We start from the raw sequence: 18,550 nt of genomic DNA, 5'->3' as shown, positions 1-18,550 counted from the left end.
TTTAGTATTTGAAATTGACCACATGTATAACAGCATGCTACTGCTGCAATAGGAATATATTTATAGTATATTATTTATGTATTTGTACCACAGTAAAATTCGCTAAACTGTACTTAAGATACATTAAAAATGTACTTTCGTTTCATTAATTACTGCTTTAACCTGTATTCAGGGTCGCGAGGGGCCTGGAGCCTATCCCAGGACATAAGGCGCGGTACACCCTGGACAGAGTGCCAATTTATCGCAGGGCACACACACACACACACACACACACACACACATATCTTTGGACTGTGGGAGGAAACCAACCAAGCACGGAGAGAACATCCAAACTCCATGCACACAGAGACGGTAATCGAACCCAGACCCTGAAGTGCAAGGCAACAGTGTTAACCACTACACCACCGTGCTGCCACACTTAAAGTATATTTTCCTAGAATATATTGAAAAGTGTACTATAATACAATTATTTTAAAGTATGTTTAATGTATAATTCCAAAAATTTATAAAAGCATGACGTTAATATACTTTTTATATATTAACTAATGGTACAATTTTTTTTTGTATATTTGTAATTTGAATATATTTGTAAAACACTAAAGTGTTTTTTTTTTCACTAGGGTACACAGTCTGAGCTGGAAAGAGAATTAATTAGTTCATCTGTTTGAAGTCTTTGGCTTTGTTCAAGTCGTTCAAGTAACCAATGTACCCTGAGCCAGAAAAAGAATTGATTAGTTCACTTTTCGAAACTTTGGTTTTTTTTAGTTGTTTTTTTATTATGTCACAGCCCCATAAGCTTAACCTACTGTACGATAAGTGAACTGATTCATTAATCTATCGAAGATGCATTTCCAGCCTAAAGTACCCTGCAAAGTATACTTCACAGGTGGTTCAGCCGTGTAAATGTTATTCCAAACCACGGAGAGCAAAAATTTTCAGTTCAAAGGGAACTGCAAAGTTTTTTCGAGGGAAGTTCACTTCACCGACATTCCTTGCAAATAAAGCAGGGAGTGGGGAGCACCCTGTAAACTTTGGAATGGAACGCAGCACAAGTTTTTGGGTTTTTCGAGTCGGGTACCTGTCGCTGCTGCTGTAATTTTTTTTGTCATTTTAATATGATGTCGTCCTTGATAATAATAATAATAATAATAATAAATATATAAGTCCTTTTTTTTAAATTCCTTTTTTGGGTAAAGTAAAGAGGAGGTGGGTTCCCAACGGCCTAAAGTAGCCTGCTAAGTATACCTCACAGGGTGGTCAGCCGGTTAAGTGTGATTCCAAACCGCAGAGAGCGAAAATGTCAAGTTCAAAGGAAACTTCAAACGTTGTAGGGAACGAGTGGACAAAAAAATTGCATTGACTTGTAATGGGTATGAAAAAATGTCTGTACTTCTTTATTTAATTATTATTATAATTAATCGGCAATCTATTTACAAGTTATACACGTGTCAATTGTATGTTTTATAATATTCAGTATTCAATGTCTGTAGTGCTCTAATTTGGGTACTCCGGTTTTCTCCAGAGTCCAAAAATATGCAGATTAGGCTAATTGGCGTTCCCAAATTGCCCGTAGTGTGTGAATGGGTGTGTGAGTGTGTGTATGTGTGTGTGCCCTGTGATGGATTGGCACCCTGTCCAGGGTGTACCCTGCCTCGTGCCCCAAGTCTCCTGGAACAAAATTCCAAGTCCTTACGGCCCTGAATACAAGATAAAGCGTATAGAAGATAAATGAGTGAGTAATGTCTGCAGTGTAAAATTTTCAAGTATCCGAGGTTTACATGGTAACGCGAGGAGGGAGTGACACCTGCGCTGGTGATTTCGCAGGGTGTTTCGAATGGTTGAGTTTTTTAAGGAAACTCCTTTCACTGACATTTAGCAGGGAGTAGGAAGCACCCTGTGAAGTACACTTGGAATGGAACGCAGCCCTGTTGTTGGTGAGATTCTGAGCCAATTGGTCACAAGACCTGCAAGATATCGAAATAAAATATCGATTTTTCTTGTTAATTATTAATAAATATGCAAGATCATATCTTGCATGACATTGGGCTTACCGAAAATAAAGTAACTGTAACATTAATATACAGTAACAGTATAATTTATTTATCTATTTAAATAACAGTAACATGTATTTATCTATTTAAATAAAATTATATTAATCTGTATTTTATCGCACAGTAATTTACAGACGGTTCCTAACTCGCGCAGGAGGCGAGGCGCTATCGCTGGACGCTCTTAGCAAATAACCGCCGCAGATTGAAGTCTGGACTTTGGAGCGCTTTCGAATATCCAACGTCGAAATTTAAACCACTTCTCCACGGTCGAACAACTGTCCGAAAAAGCTTTGAAGACCTGGGACTTTTTATAACTTTGCCTTTTGCCTAACTGCCATAATGTCTAAATTTGCATGTGAATCACTCGAAAAGACATTGGAAACTCACATACCAGATGAGGAACTCAGAGAGATTAAGCGTATTTTATACGGAAAAGAACTAAGGTAAGTGGACAGCCGTGTGCTGATTTAACAAGTAGATGCTATACTAAAATCTGTCTCACTTGTAAGTCTCTGCCATAATATAAGAATTGTATTAAAGTCTACTAATAGTATAATTATTTATTGGACCTAGCGATTCATGGAAGTTGGTGTGTACAGCAATTATATTATATTACAGCTAATATATTTATTAGCATTGTATGTTGTGTAATACAGAGAAATTAACGTTGATAAATAAATGCATGCCACGTTTTTTTCCTTTTGATTTATTTATTTATTTATTATTATTATTATTATTTTACAAATTGTCCGTAAGCTAATCTTACACTTGCGTTTAAAAACAGGGCATAAGGTGTAAATGATTATTCATGGACTTTGACCAGACAGCCAGTGACTCGTCTAAATTGTTTAAAGTAAAAAAGTATATAAAATTATCACCGAATACATACATAGCTGCATTTGCCCAAACACATTTACCAATTTTTTATTACCTATGTATATCGTTCTGCACATAATCCATTTTATAATATGATTTTTTAAACATATTTTACATAATTAAATCTACTCATTTGTAAATATACTTTAAAATCTATTGAAAAATAAATGTATATATTACATATTTTTCACATATATTTAATATATTTTAATATGGAGTAAAATATGTATTGCCTGTATATGCAAATAAATAAATTCACCATCTGTGCGCATATGAAGTTTTAATATGACCTTTTTTTAATATACAGTATGTAAATATATTTTTGTAAATCTATTATGAAACACTTAAACATATTGATTGAATTTAAGCTGTGCAAAATTATAAATGTTATACAATAAGATGATTGGGGTGCTTTGTATGGGGAATTATGGTCGCTTCTGTGTGTTCAGCATACTCTGTGTATTTAGGGTAAACTATTGTGTTGATTGACTTCGTTGAGTGACGTGTATAGCCAGGGTGGCAAAAGTGCTGCAATCTTCCGAAAAAGTGATGGCTGTTGTGAGGTAATCTCTCACAAAATTGCTCATAATGTCCCTTCTATTCAACATTTAGACTTAACTTATGGCGCAGATTTAACTTCAAGCAAATACTGAAAGACTGGCATTAAATGTTTTATTAAATTCAAGCAAAATTCTGTTGCTCAGCATGAGCTTTTTCCTGTCTTGTGAGATTGAATTGTGCTTTTCTCATTACAAGCTGGACTTTGTCTTTTCTATTTTTCTAAAAGATGACTTAGGAGAAACAAAGAGACATAACTAAGACACAACCAAAAAACATTTAGGGGAGACACCTCTACTTTGCCACTTTGCCTGTTTAGCATTCTGTCACGAATCGGCTGTTGGTGTGTGCATAAATGCAGAGGCAGAGATGTTTTCAATATAGCCTTCTTTATTGATGATATATAAAAGCAAATCTAAACCAAAAGCTCTTTTCTTTGAGCACTCAAGAATCTTTAATATAACATTCTAACAAGAAAACAACCGTCACAAATAAACATAACAACTAACACTAGACGCCAGACTACACTAGAGTCAGTCTATTTATAAATTTAAATTACTCGCCTCGTTTCAGGTGCGTGCTCTTGTCACCTGACCGCGGCGCCCTATGGGAAATAGTAGTCCAACTGAAACTAAATTATCAGTTAATTGATATGTCATTATATCAGGAAAGGTGTACAGGACAGTGGTGAGACCAGCAATGCTCTACGGCTTAGAGACAGTGGCGCTGAAGAAAAGACAGGAGGCAGAGTTGGAGGTAGCAGAGCTGAAGATGTTGAGGTTCTCTTTGGGAGTGACAAGGATGGATAGGATCAAAAATGAGTTCATCAAAGGGACAACCCACGTTAGATGTTTTGGAGATAAAGTCAGAGAGGCCAGATTGAGGTGGTTTGGACATGTTCAGAGGAGAGATTGTGAACATATTGGTAGAAGGATGCTGAGGTTGGAACTGCCAGACAGGAGGTCTAGAGGAAGACCAAAGAAGAGATTTATGGATACAGTGAGAGAGGACATGAAGTTAGTTGGTGTGAGAGAAGAGGATGCAGAGGATAGGGTTAGATGGAAGCAAATGATTCGCTGTGGCGACCCCTGAAAGGGAACAGCCAAAACACAAAGAAGAAGAAGAACTGATATAACATTATCAGTGGGCGTTTGGCGCCCTCTAGGGGTTAACCCTTACAGATTCATGCCACGAGTCATTTTATCATACAAAGATTATTATGTTGTGCTTGGACCACTGACTCCAAAATTGACATTTTTACCGTTAAAAGTAAAAATGTTTTTACAACCCTTGAGCTGTTGTTTGTGCTGTTTTATTTAATAATAACAATAGACAGATAGAAACCGAGTCTGTCTAAACAAAATTAATTGCAGCTGTTTTGCAAAATGTCCCTTTGCGCCACCTGGCGGTCAATTCACAAATTACTTTAAATTGCGGCTGATTTATTTTGGCTGTATATAGATATAGGCAACAAATTAGAATCAGGCATCGAGACCTGCAGTGTAAACGTAGCCAGAGTCCTGTTTGCACTCTGCACAAATTATATACAGTGGTTACTCAACAGGAATGTCTATTGCTGCCGCAAACTCTGTCGCGGCCAAACGACAACAGCCAAAATAAATCAGCCGCAAGATTTTTTTTGACCGTCTGTTTACACCTTCTTCCAACTATGACTCATATCCGATTCACGTGTTTACACTTGCCATGCCATCTGAAACATCGCGCATACTTAAAGGGAGGTTCTTGCGCTACACACTAGCCAAGATAGACGAAGGTGAAGTATGCTTGACACCCTGCGATATATGCAAAGTTCGCGAAACGTCATCATGGTTTTAAAACGGAGATGAAAAAAACAGCATAATTGCAGCCTGCGCATATGCTTCATTCACCAAATTCTGATTTCTTAATTTTATTTAACGCTAATAAGCATTTTTTTTTAAAGGGGGGGGCGCTGGGTGCTTTTCCTTTTCCATGTCACATGCAATATTATAATTCCACACGCGCTTCCACTGGAAAATAACATTGCGTCATTAAACCGCGAAGAAGTCGCAGTTTTAATGACATACAGAACGCAATGACTCAGGAAATCCGATCTGTCTGTTTACACGACAATCACATTAGCACATATCTGATTTATAACTGATTTATTTCCACATATAAAGGAGGCCTGAAACCAATCTCGAAATATCGGAATGCATGCGTTTTTTTCCTGTTTACACGGACATAGAATATATCGGATATGTGTCACATATGAGAAAACTCTGAACTAGGTCAGATTTATCTGACAGTGTAAACGTAGCCTCTGACAGGAATAAGTATGACAACATAAGTAAAAAAAAGGGCCAGAAGGAAACACAGAGGGAGTAAGCCAACCAGTCACTTTACCATCGATAAACCTGAGTGATCAACTAAAGTAGGAGAAGACAGTATCCAAACATACCTTTAGCTGCCACTTATGTTATTATAAATAATTGATAGTCAAACTCAGTGCTGAAGTCAGATGCGAAGCTGGAGTAAACAGCGGATGTGTCCAGAACATTCCCTAACCAGACAGCCCCTCAAGAATTACAGATAAGCCCTGCTTTGGAGTTAATGTCCAACTAGAAGAACATACTTATGATTTGAATGTTTGAATGTGAAACATGGACTGAACTACTAGTTATTTTGTTATCTGTTTACAAAGCGTTTAAATGTTAAGATTGCATTTATGTAACATTTAAAGTAAGGTTATGGGTTTCATGTGTAAGATAGGAGAATTTCCTTGTACATATAAGTTGATATATTTTAAGTTTGAAGTTCTGGGCTTCTATATAATATTTAGTGTTTCATGCAAGTTTGACGTAAGGGCAGTAACCTCATTTAATTAAATATTGAAGTGAACCTGATTTACTTTTGTAGTTAAATCTTCAACCGCACCTAAATACAGTTAAATTAAAAATCAAATTGGATGTCACTTCATTAAAACAATTGTAATATTTCTAAGTTACTTAAATGGTTGTGCCCGGTTAACATATAAACAACAGGAATAGCATTTGTAACATTGACATTTATTTGCAGACACGATAAACATTCTCCAACATTTTTGCAGCTTCAGAGGCTGGTAAAATGGACAGTAACCATACTTAAAATTCAAATACTTACAAACTGCATGTATCAAAAAAGAATATACTGCCAAATATGTTTCATCTGAAACATCAAGAGTTTTTATTTAAACATTAAACATAGCAAACAGCAGTATGAGACTATTACAAACGTGGGCCATATTCATCATAAAAAAACATACAATATTCTGTTACTACACGTGTGCCCTTTAATTGAATATTTTATATTGAGCTTAATTCAAAACACAAAAGGCAAATTTTGAAATTAATTACACACCTCTCGAGCAATGGTTAACTGCTGCAGTTAGGCACTCAGTGGTGAGATGAGCTAATTACTCGTTAAAGTGGAAGAGGGGAAGCTCACACTGAAACTCTGAAACATTGACTAGCCTGGCTGCCTCTTTAAAGAATATTACATACTATATGACACACATTGTAATAAAATTCACACACCGAACTAACAAGCAACATGCTAAGCCCGACTTTTAGCCAAATATAAGCAGAGCAGACTGAGAGGACATCTTTGCTTTAAAACCGACTGAGAGGAAATAACTTAACTGAATTTAACCACACAATAAAATTAGTATATTTCGCAACTGTCTGTAAAAAAATAACTGCTACAAAATTATTTGTACCTACTTATTACTTACTAAACAAATCTCACCTTAAGAAAAATGCATATTCTGCAGCATGTGGCACCTTGTCTGGATGTACTGTAAATTCTTGGGTGGAAATTGTATGACTGTAGAACCTAGGTTCTCTAAATGAGTAAAATTTTTAAACAATTTCTTTAGTTGCGTCATGGCCAGAAAAATTAAATTAAAATTTCCCCATTTTTTCCTCGCTGATTTAAGCTGACAAAAAATGTACTTGAAATTAATAAATAATCAGCATTTGTTTAAATTAGCGTAATTAGACTCTAGAATGCAGTAAGTAAATTTTATTATGTACTTGTCACTAATATTAATTTAATAATTGTTAATTAAGCCCAGTCCCATTTTTTACAGTGTAGTGTTCCTTATGATAAAATCTAAAGGCTCATTGTGTTGCCGTTTACTTTGCTTAAATTTTATGCAAATACCTACATTTAATTAAAATAAAAAATTGAACTGTAATTTTAGTACTGTGATTATGAATCTGTCTAATTACAATAAAATTAAACAAATTAATTACTCAGAAGGCCTCTGTGGAAGAGAGAAACAGGGCCTACAGGCCAGACACTCGAATTAGGTAAACAGAAAATACACAGGCAGGAGGCAGAGATAGACATAAAACAAAAAAGTTCACAAGAAATAATATAACCTAATATAACATTTAAACTAACAATTTTGATGTTTTTAATGATTTTGAATTTTGACAACTTTAATGATCAGTTTTTAAATCAGGACAAATAATGACAATAATAACAATAATAATTAAAATAGTATAATCTGATGTAATTAAGCTTTAAAAATAAAAAAGGATCATATTGCCCCTTACCTTAATTAATTTTGTTTGAATCTTGAGATCATAAAAAATATGAAAAAAATAAGAGAAAGATTATTACACAAAACTTTCTCTGAAGGATAAATTAAGCCGTCAGTACTAGTGGTCGATATTTTGGTTTGGAAGAGAGGAACAAACCCAACTATTTTTGAAAAAGAAAAAAAAAAGAGTTTAATTATTGGGGGCCCAATAAGACAGACTCAGACTCAGAATCTTATCATAAATAAAAAATAAATAAAATATGAGATAAGAGGAGTGAAAGTATGGAATTGGAAGTTACCACAATTGAACTTCTGGTTAGCAGCCTGTTAGATAAACACCGTGAAGCGTTAGCGGCTGAATTTTAAATCTTCGTTTAGTTTACTAGAAAGTAAACTGGACCAAATCCAAGCCCAAGTAGAGGACCATGGACAGCGCTTACCTTCACTAGAACTCGCTACGGATGACCTGAGCCAGCGGGTGAGTAAGTTGGAAAACATCTGCTCCAGACTTCGGGAAAGGTAACACTAAGTTAACGGCCAAAGTCGTAGACCTAGAAGGCCGGAGCAGGAGACAAAACCTGCGTGTCCTGGGTCTTCCGGAGGGTACTGAGAGTGGACTCCCTACCGAGTTCTTCTCGGAATTTTTGTGCGAGGTGTTTGGGAGTAAAACGCTTCCATCCTCGCCTGAGATTGACAGAGCCCACCGCATACCTGCATCCAAACCCACTTCAGGTCAGAGACCTCGGCCGGTCATTCTCCGTGTACACCAGTACCAGGTTAAAGACTTTCTGGTTCGGGAGGCTCGGCGGAGAGGGAGGCTGGAATACCGCGGTCAGCAGGTTCGTATCGTGGAAGACTAGGCTCCCGAAGTTTTAAGCCAGCGAGCCGAGTATAGAGACGGTATGACTGAGTTATACAACCATGGACTCCGGCCTTCTCTCCTGTATCCAGCACGGCTCCGGATAAGAGGTGGCTACGCTCGGTGGAAGAGGCGCAGAAACACATAGACAGTCTGCCGAAAACTACGTAGTGCACTATAGTTTTATTTTTTAATACTACAATTCTCAGGAAAGTACCCTTTTTACGTGTAGTTGTTGTTATTTTTCTATTATTATTCTCTCTATTTCTAGTCACGTGTAATTTACATGTTTTTTTTTTTTATGTGACGTGGGGGGAGGGGGGTTGTTTTGTGTTTTTCTCCTATTGAGAGATTTCAGTATTGGAGTGAGGAAATGTTTTATTTATATATTTAATTCTTAGTTTATGTAAATTGCGTCGGAGCAGAAGACAGTGTGGTTAGCGGCAGGAAGATTGGTTAGGTGAAAATGGAAGGATGGAAGAGCTTGCTGCTTTGTTTGTTAGCAGCTATCTTTGTTTGTTTGGGGGCAGTTGGGTGTGTGGGGGAGGGGTGTGTGGGGCAGGGGTGGGGGTTCTCCAAAGCCAGTATTGTGTTAAGTCAGGATACACGGTGTATCTTTGATAGGTTGCTCTGTGTTTTACACTTTTGTTTTAAGGCTAATGCTAGGCATCTCAGTGTTATTTATGTTTATCTATCTGCATCTTCTCTCAGGGAGAATAAATAGTTCTTTAAACTTTGTGAGCTGGAATGTTAAGGGTTTAAACCATCTGGTCAAGAGAAGGAAGGTGCTCTCACACCTTAAACAACTTAACACTGCAATCGCATTTTTACAAGAAACTCACATTCGTAGTTTTGATAATTTTCGTCTTATGTCGCGTTGGGAAGGGGAGCACTACCACTCGACCTTTCAGGCCAAAGCTAGGGGTGTCTCAATTCTCATTAATCCAAACATTTCTTTTGAGCAGCATAATATTATTGCGGATATATATGGTCGTTATATCATTGTTTTAGGAAAGTTATTTAATACTAATGTAGTGCTGACTAATTTATATGTCCCTAATTACGATGATGTTTCCTTCTTTGAACATTTTTTCTCTGTTCTACCAGATCTGAGCTCATACTCTCTCATATTAGGGGGAGACTTCAACTGCTGTTTAGATCCATTACTTGACAGGTCATCTCCCAATCCTATACCTCTGAGTAAATCCGCCACGCTACTTCAGTGCTATCTTTGCAGCTTTGGTATTTCTGACATATGGCGCTTCCTTAATCCAAAAAATAGAGAATATTTATTTTTCTCACATGTTCACCATACTTTCTCCAGAATTTATTATTTCTTTATAGATAATCAATTGATCCCAATGGTTAATTCTTGTGCTTATCAGAGCATTGTGATATCGGATCATGCTCCGGTTCTTATGTCTCTAAACATCCCCGATCTACCTCAGATTAATAAAAATTGGCGTTTTAATTCATCGTTACTGATACAGGATGATTTTGTTAAATTTATGGAAGATCAGATAGTTTTTTTCTTAAACACAAATGAAACACCTGAAGTGTCATGTCTAACTGTTTGGGATTCTCAGAAAGCCTACCTCAGGGGACAGATAATTTCATACATTGCAAATATGAAAAGGAAGGCATATAAAGAGCAAAAAGATCTAATCAACCAAATTAACGAAATTGATCAGCAGTATGCTCTATTTAAAACCCCCGATCTGTATAAAAAACGCGTAGAATTGCAAAGTAAGTTTGAACTTATCTCAACACATGTTATCGAACGTCAATTATTAAAGAGTAGGAGCCAATTTTACATTCATGGTGACAAATCTGGGAAACTTTTAGCTAGTCAGTTAAGAGTATGTAAAGCACAACAACACATTACAAAAATTCGGATGGAGGATGGTACCATTACTACCGATCATTCCAAAATTAATGATGCATTCAGGAATTTTTATTCTCGATTATATACTTCTGATGAGTTCCCAAAGGACCATAGTTCAGTTGAGAATTTCCTGACTCAACTAGATATCCCAACACTGTACCCTAATTCTAAATTAAAATTAGAAGGGTCCATATCACAGGAGGAAATCATTTTAGCTAATTCATCATTGCAATCTGGCAAGTCCCCGGGTCCTGACGGGTTCCCTGCAGAGTTTTTTAAATTATTCTCCTCATACCTTGCACCACAACTAGCTTCGGTTCTATCTGAATCTTTTCAGCAAGGTAAGCTGCCCGCGTCATTTAATGAGGCTTGCATCACCCTCATAGCAAAGAAGGATAAGGACCCAACAGAGTGCTCTTCATATAGACCAATCTCTCTTCTCAACATGGATGTTAAAATCCTTGCTAAAGTCTTGGCTCGTAGATTAGAGAATGTTCTACGCTCAATTATATCTGTGGACCAGACCGGTTTTGTCAAAAATCGTTTTTCTTATTTTAACATTAGACGCCTTATGGATATCCTGTACACACCATCAGAGGGGATCCCTGAGTGTTTCCTTTCTTTGGATGCTGAAAAGGCTATTGATCGTGTGGAATGGGAGTATTTATTTAGGGCTTTAAAAAAATTTAAGGTTTATCACTTGGGTTAAATTATTATATTCAAGCCCTACTGCCTCAGTTCTGACAAATGCTTCAAAGATCTAAAAGAGATGGTGGCATGGCTCTGCCTAATTTGCGTTTTTACTACTGGGCAGCAAACATTTGATCTGTCATCTTTTGGGCATATTTTCACAACCAACCTAATCGGCCTGCCTGGGTGGAAATGGAGATAAAGTCTGTAAAAAATCTCTCTGTCTCTGCACTCCTTTGATCTGCACTCCCCATCCTCTCAATTAAATCTATCAATAACTCAGTTGTTAGGCATACCTTGAGAGTATGGGCTCAGTTCAGAAAGCACAGCGGTCTTCTGGGCTTCTCTCTGTCCAGTCCTATCGTCTTTAATCATCTCTTCCAACCTTCTTTACATGATTCAGTGTTTCAGGAATGGTACAATAAGGGCATCAAGCTTTGCAAAGATCTGTTTGTTGACCATAGGTTTGCATTTCCCTGAAGCTCCTGCTGCAAATATTCTAGATAATCTCCTCTGTTTGTCCCCGTTGCGTAAAGGCCTAAAATCCACTATTTATGGTGGATTGATGGGTCTGAGTTACGCCCCTTTGTGTAAAATTAAAACTGCTTGGGAGAATGATTTAAATTTGTCACTATCAGATGATACTTGGAATTCAGTTCTTAAACTGGTCAACTCAACTTCCTTATGTGCCCGCCACTCTTTATTACAGTTTAAGGTTGTACACAGGGCTCATTTCTCTAAACTTAAACTTTCCCGTTTCTACGCAGACATTGATCCTTGCTGTGATAAATGTAAAAGTGCAGAGGCGTCTCTTATTCATATGTACTGGACATGCCCGAATTTTGAAAAATTCTGGAGGGATGTTTTTAAAACCTTGTCATACATATTGAAATGCAACCTTGAACCAGACCCTCTGATCGCTCTTTTTGGTGTCACTGGAGAGGAAGATAAGCGTCTAACTCCTGCTAAACAGCGTCTGTTATCTTTTGCGACACTCATGGCTAGGCGTTCTATTTTATTCAAGTGGAAGGATGCCATGTCACCCACTCACGCCCAGTGGCTCAGAGATATTATGTCCTGTTTGTCCCTGGAGCAGATTCACTACTACCGTTATTCAGACTTGAAGTTTCAGCAGGTGTGGGGGCCCTTCCTTCGCTTTTTTCATATACATTTATAGTTTGATTCCATTCTTATTTAATTGTTTGTCTGTTTGTTTTTCTTTTCCCCTTTTTGCATGTAGAACTAAAAAACGTCCAGCTCCATATGTATATGTATGTGTGTGTATGTGTGTGTATATATATATATATATATATATATAGTGTGTATATATATATATATATATATATATGTATGTATGTGTGTGTGTGTGTGTGTATATATATATATATATATATATATATATATATTTTTTTTTTTTTTCTCCTGTTTTTTAGATGCCTGGCGTCTAGCCTTTCTTATACATGTAAAGCTGGCTTGGAGTCAGGGAGGGGTGGGGTGGGTGCTATAGGGTTTATAAGGGGGTCATAGAATCTACAGTATATTGAAACTTTACATGTTTACCCTGTTATATCCCTGTTTAAAATCAATACAAATATTGTTGAGTAAAGGAAGTACTAGGCTGAACAAATTAACATATACCTATTGAATATTAAATAACACTTGGAGAAAACTAATGAACAAGGAGGAGTGATGAAGCACTTGTCAGGTATATAAACCCATCTAAAATAAGAAGGCGGGGAGGGGGGGCTTTTAAAACGAAGGACGAAGACGGATAATATTACGCAAATAAAAATATGCGGCACGTGTAATGTTATTAACATGAGCTTCAAAAGAGAGTGTGCTGTCCAGAATGACACCCAGACTCCTGACCTGTTGAGATGGGTAAATTTCAGTATCGTCAATAACTAAAGAAAGACAATTAGATTTAGCCAAAGTTGATTTAGTACCTACTAGTAAAACTTCGGTTTTGTCACTATTAAGTGACAAAGAAAATTTTTAAGAAAATTACCTGAGAGCCATGCTTTAATTTCAGATGAACATTCATTCAAGACAAGTAAAGGAGAAGAACTAGAAGGTTTAGAAGATAAATATAATTGTGTGTCATCTGCATTGCAGTGGAAATTGATACCGTATTTCCTAAAAATAAAACCAAGGGGAAGTAAGTAAATCATAAATAAAAGTGGCCCCAAAACATATCCCTAAGGAACTCCGAAGAAAAAACAATTTTTTATTTGGACATATTGATTATGACCGGTAAGGTAAGATCTAAACCAGGACAGGGGGGTACCTGTGATTCCTATAGCTGCTAACCTGTCCAAAAGTATCTTGTGCGAGATAGTGTCAAATGCTGCACTAAGAATCAGTAGGACAAGTATAGTCAGAAGACCAGAATCAGCTGCTACTAACAAGTCATTAGTTATTTTAACCAAGGCCGTCTCTGTGCTATGATGAGAGCGAAAACCAGATTGAAAATGTTCATATAATGTATTCTTGGATAGGTTTTCATAGATTTGAGCTTTGACACACTTTTCCAATATTTGAGTAGTGAATGGCAAGTTAGAAATCGGTCTATAATTTTCAAAATTTAATGAATCAGCCCCGAATTTCTTGAGAATGGGAGTGATGACAGCGGTTTTCATAGAGGAAGGTACATTACTGTACCCGGTAGCAAGGGAGGAATTAATAATTTTTGTAAAAATTAGGACAGTGATGGTATACAGGCCTTACCTAAGCAAGTAGGCATTGGGTCTAGCTGACAGGTGGAAGATTTAGATCTTTGTATGTAATCACATATCTCTGCTGAAGATGGTAAGATAAAAGAATTAAAAGTAGAGTGTATAGTCATTTGTGAGACTAAGAAACTGGGATCGTGATCTAAATGACTAGCAAGCAATTGCTGATGAATCTTATTAATTTTTGACTCGAAAAAAGTCATAAAATCATTGCATTGTTCTGTAGAACACAGGCTTAGAGGCAGGCTGTCTGCTGGACATGAGACCTTCTTAACTACAGAAAAAAGAGATCTAGAGTTTCCTTCGCTGGCTCCAATTATATTAGAATAATAGTCTGATTTTGCGTTAGACAAAGCTTCCTTATAGTGATACATATGATCACTCAGCATATCTTTGTGTACCATTAGGCCAGAGGAATATAAGGAATATATCAATATTCTTAATGTTCCGAAAAGTGATACTATGGCCTTTAATAATAATAATAATACTAATAATACATTTTATTTATAAGCACCTTTCAGACCACTGAAGGACACTGTACAAAAACAATCAACAAACAAATGTGAAATACAAACAACCAAACAAGACAGAAAAAACAAGCATGTACAAAAAACTGTGAATTCACAGAGAATAAGCTTTAGTAAATAGATAGATTTTGAGTCTGGTTTTAAAGAGAGAGAGAATCTAAGTTATGGATGTCTGGTGGAAAAAGTTCCACAGAATGGGAGCAGAGCAGCTGAATGCTCTACTTCCCATAGTACTTACAGTAGATGGGCAGAGGGTGCGACCAAGCGAATGGAAGCGGATGATCTAAGAGAACGAGAGAAAGTGACAATTTGAAGTAGATCGAGTAGATAAGGAGGGACCAGATTATGGATTACTTTGAAAGTGAGCAAAATTATGTTGAATTCAATTCTGTATTTTATGGGAAGCCAGTGAAGTTGCTGCAGAACAGGGGTGATGTAATGGAAAGAGGGGGTTTTGCTGAGTTGCTGAGTTTTGGACAAGTTGTAGCTTATGAAGGGATTTTCTGGGGAAGACCAAAGAGAAGAGAATTGCAGTAATCAATACGAGAGGACACCAAACTGTGAATAAGGATAGAAGTAGAATGAGTGGAGAGAAAGGGGCGATGACGATTAATATTGCGCAGATGGAAGTAAGCTGAGCAAGTAATATGGTTAATGTAAGATTTAAAAGAATAATGAGCTATCGAGGATGACACACACAAACTCTTAACTTGATCGGATGGGGAAAGTGATGAACTGTCAATTGTGAGGGTAAAACTGTTGACTTTGCATAGTAAGGATTTGGTGCCGATGAGAAGGATTTCTGTTTTATCCGAATTTAATTTAAGAAAATTGTGGCTAAACCAAGACTTTATTTCATAAAAGCAGTTGGTAAGGGAGGAGGGTGGAAGTGAGGAATTAGGTTGGCAATGTCAGGCTTCCTCAATCGGTGTATGTGCGGTCGTGGCATATTTGCAGGAGGCGAGCTGGCGTTTCAACACAGGTTTTTATTATTAAAGAACACATAAAACAAACACCGACATAAAGCATATAAATGGCAACAAAAGCTAGACGCCTGACTGAAGTTCAGTCAGGCTATTTATAATAAACTTAATTACTTCCCTCGGTTCAGGTGAATGCCTACGTCACCTGACCGAGGTGCAGTCTGGGACTTGAAGTCCAACTAAAACAAACTACAAACAAAACATAACAAAACCCAGTCTTTGGGCGCTTTGGCGCCCTCTAGGGGTTAACCCTTACAGGCAAGAGAGATAGAGCTGGGTGTCATCAGCAAACCAAAGAAAATGAATATTATATTTACGTAAGATGTTATCAAGTGGGAGAAGATAAATTAAAAAAAAGAAGGGGCAGGACAGAACCTTGGGGAACACCAATAGTAACAGGGGTAGGCTGAGAACAGAATGATTTGACATGTATAAACAGAGAGTGGCCAGAGAGATAAGAGTGAAACTAGTCAAAGGGTGTGTGAAAAATGCCAATCGATGACAATCTGGTGAGGAAAATGGTGTGAGAAATGGTATCAAAGGCTGCAGTCAGATCAAGAAGAATACGAATTGTAAGTAGGCCAGAGTCAGCAGCCATAATGTGATTTTAACATGGGCAGTTTCAGTACTGTGACGGGGATGAAAGCCAGACTGGAATTGTTTGTAAAGATTATTCAGTGGGTGTAAAATTGAGCAGCAACAGTTTTTTCAAGAATTTTTTAGATAAAGGGAAGGTTAGAAATTGGGCAGAGATTATTATAATCATTGGAATCTAAACCAGGTTTTTTGAGTATGGGAGTAATAGCAGCAGTTATAAGGTGCAGCAAAGAAGAGAGGCAAGATTTAACCAAGGCTGTAGGTAGATGGTCCAGCTGACAGGTTGAGGGCTTGGATTTGTAAATGAGGTCAGAAATTACCTAGGGATCAGGGAGGAGGAAAGTAGAAAATAATTGGTAATGCATGGAAAAAGAGGGAGACAAAGAATGGGGGTTAAGCAGGTGGTGAATTTTGTAAATTTCATAAAACAGCATTAGGGACTTACAAGTGTCAGTTAAGTACATATGGGAGGGGGATCAGGGGGGTTGAAGATTTTATGGAGTAATGAAAACAATGTTTTGGAATTACTTTCATTAGAACGAATTATACCAGAGTAATAATCAGATTTAATTTTGGAAATAGATTTTTTATAATGTAATAGGTGGGATTTGAACATTTCTCTATGGACAAAAAGACCAGTTTTGCGGAAAAGACGCTCAAGCTGACGACCTCTGGCTTTCATAAATTTCAGGGGTAAACCAGGGAGCAGTACAAGTAAAGGAAACCGACATTGTTTTCATTGGCGCAAGAGAATTAAGAATATTATGTAAACCATTATTACATTGAGCAACTAAAGCGTCAGGAGTGGATAAACAATCAGAAATAAAAGTATCATCAATGCATGAGACAAAAGTATCAGTATTAATATCCTTAAGCTTCCGAAATGAAATTAAACGTGTGGGTTTGGTTTCAGAAAAGCAAAGAGAAATATTAAAGGAAAGAAGAAAATGATCAGACACATAAAAATCATCAGCTGAACAGTTGGAGGGAGTGAGGCCAGAACAGCAGATTAAGTCCAAAGTATGACCTTTTGTATATGTCGGAAAGTCTGAATACTGATGAGATCCGAAACTCTACAGGCATGAGGAAAAGTCTCTAGTCAGAAGAAGGATCATAATTGTCCATATGGATGTTAAAGTCCCCCAGTAATCTAATGTTAGAAAAGAGAGCAGAGAGATGAGTGAGTAGAGCAGCAAAGTGTTTGATGAAATCAGTATGTGGTTTGGGACGGCAATAAACTAGAGCAATAATGGTGGGAATGGGACCAAACATTCGAACGTGCTAAAATCAGGCACAGATAACTGAAAAACTTTCCGTTTCTCATTGTAAACCATCGCAAGACCATCTCCGCGCTCAGAGAGGCGTGGGCGACAGATGTAAAGAAACCCTGAAGGAGTACATTCATTCAATTGAGAGAAGTCATTTGGCTGTTGGCAAGTTTCAGTCAAGCAAATAAAGTCAAACTTACCATCAGTAAGAAGATCCTGGATGAGATGTCCCTTACTCAGAAGCAAGCGGATGTTAAGCAAACCGAAGTTGGCAGCAATGTTGTCGTGTTTGCAAGAGGAGTTATTGTTAGCCGACCTAGCCAGGCTGGCTAACATGCTGTGATCCACAGAATGACCATTACTTTGAAGAGTGCGGCAAGTGGTGGACTAAAATGATTTAATTCTATTGGGGTTGTTGAAATGGTAATTCCGACGGGATCCACTGTCAATGTATCTCCGACGAGGAAGAAGAGCAATGTCCGGATGGAGGAGCAGCACTGCTGGAGGAGATCAGTAGCTGAATATTGGAGAAGGCCTGACAACGGACGGTGAAAGAGCGACAGGCAGATCCGGGCTAGTGCAGTCCAGAAATAAATCCAGAGGTAAATCCTGCCGGCCCACATAGTGAGCTATGACGGTGGATCGGTCTGCGGCCCTCCCAACTGATAGAACTGCGGTAGAAGCTTAATGTGGGATGGGGAGGAATTGGACAAAACTTAAATTAGGGGAGAAAATCTCGTACATTTAAATAATGACAATACAGATTTTCTTCTAAACCTGAAAATTTTGTGCAGAGGTGGACACCACTGCTTTAGAAAGTAAAAGTTCTGCCACTCAGTGTTCCATCAATTAATTAAAGCAGCTGATTTTAATAAACACAACTCTTCAACCAGACCCTAACTAATTAGTGATGTCACCTGTTTTGTTCAAAGGGAGAACAACATACAAGGGAGTATG

At 37.4% G+C, this 18,550-nt stretch overlaps 1 protein-coding gene across 2 annotated transcripts in view; it reads left to right on the top strand.

Moving 5' to 3' along the window:
• Positions 1-2,176: 2,176 nt before the first annotated feature.
• Positions 2,177-18,550, top strand: part of upb1 (ureidopropionase, beta) — a 193,407-nt gene continuing 177,033 nt past the window's right edge. The window contains exon 1 of one of the 2 annotated variants that reach the window (XM_053504040.1): positions 2,177-2,494. In XM_053504040.1, coding sequence (XP_053360015.1) covers positions 2,391-2,494 — 104 coding nt within the window. In that variant the 5' untranslated portion in view covers positions 2,177-2,390. The remainder of the gene's footprint in view (positions 2,495-18,550) is intronic. The other variant, XR_008361122.1, reaches the window with a different exon arrangement.

The sequence above is a fragment of the Clarias gariepinus genome, chromosome 9 (genome assembly GCF_024256425.1).
Source record: "Clarias gariepinus isolate MV-2021 ecotype Netherlands chromosome 9, CGAR_prim_01v2, whole genome shotgun sequence".
Classification (NCBI taxonomy): domain Eukaryota; kingdom Metazoa; phylum Chordata; class Actinopteri; order Siluriformes; family Clariidae; genus Clarias; species Clarias gariepinus.
The sequence above is the reverse complement of the archived record's forward strand: the minus strand, read 5'-3'. Positions and strand labels throughout refer to the sequence as shown.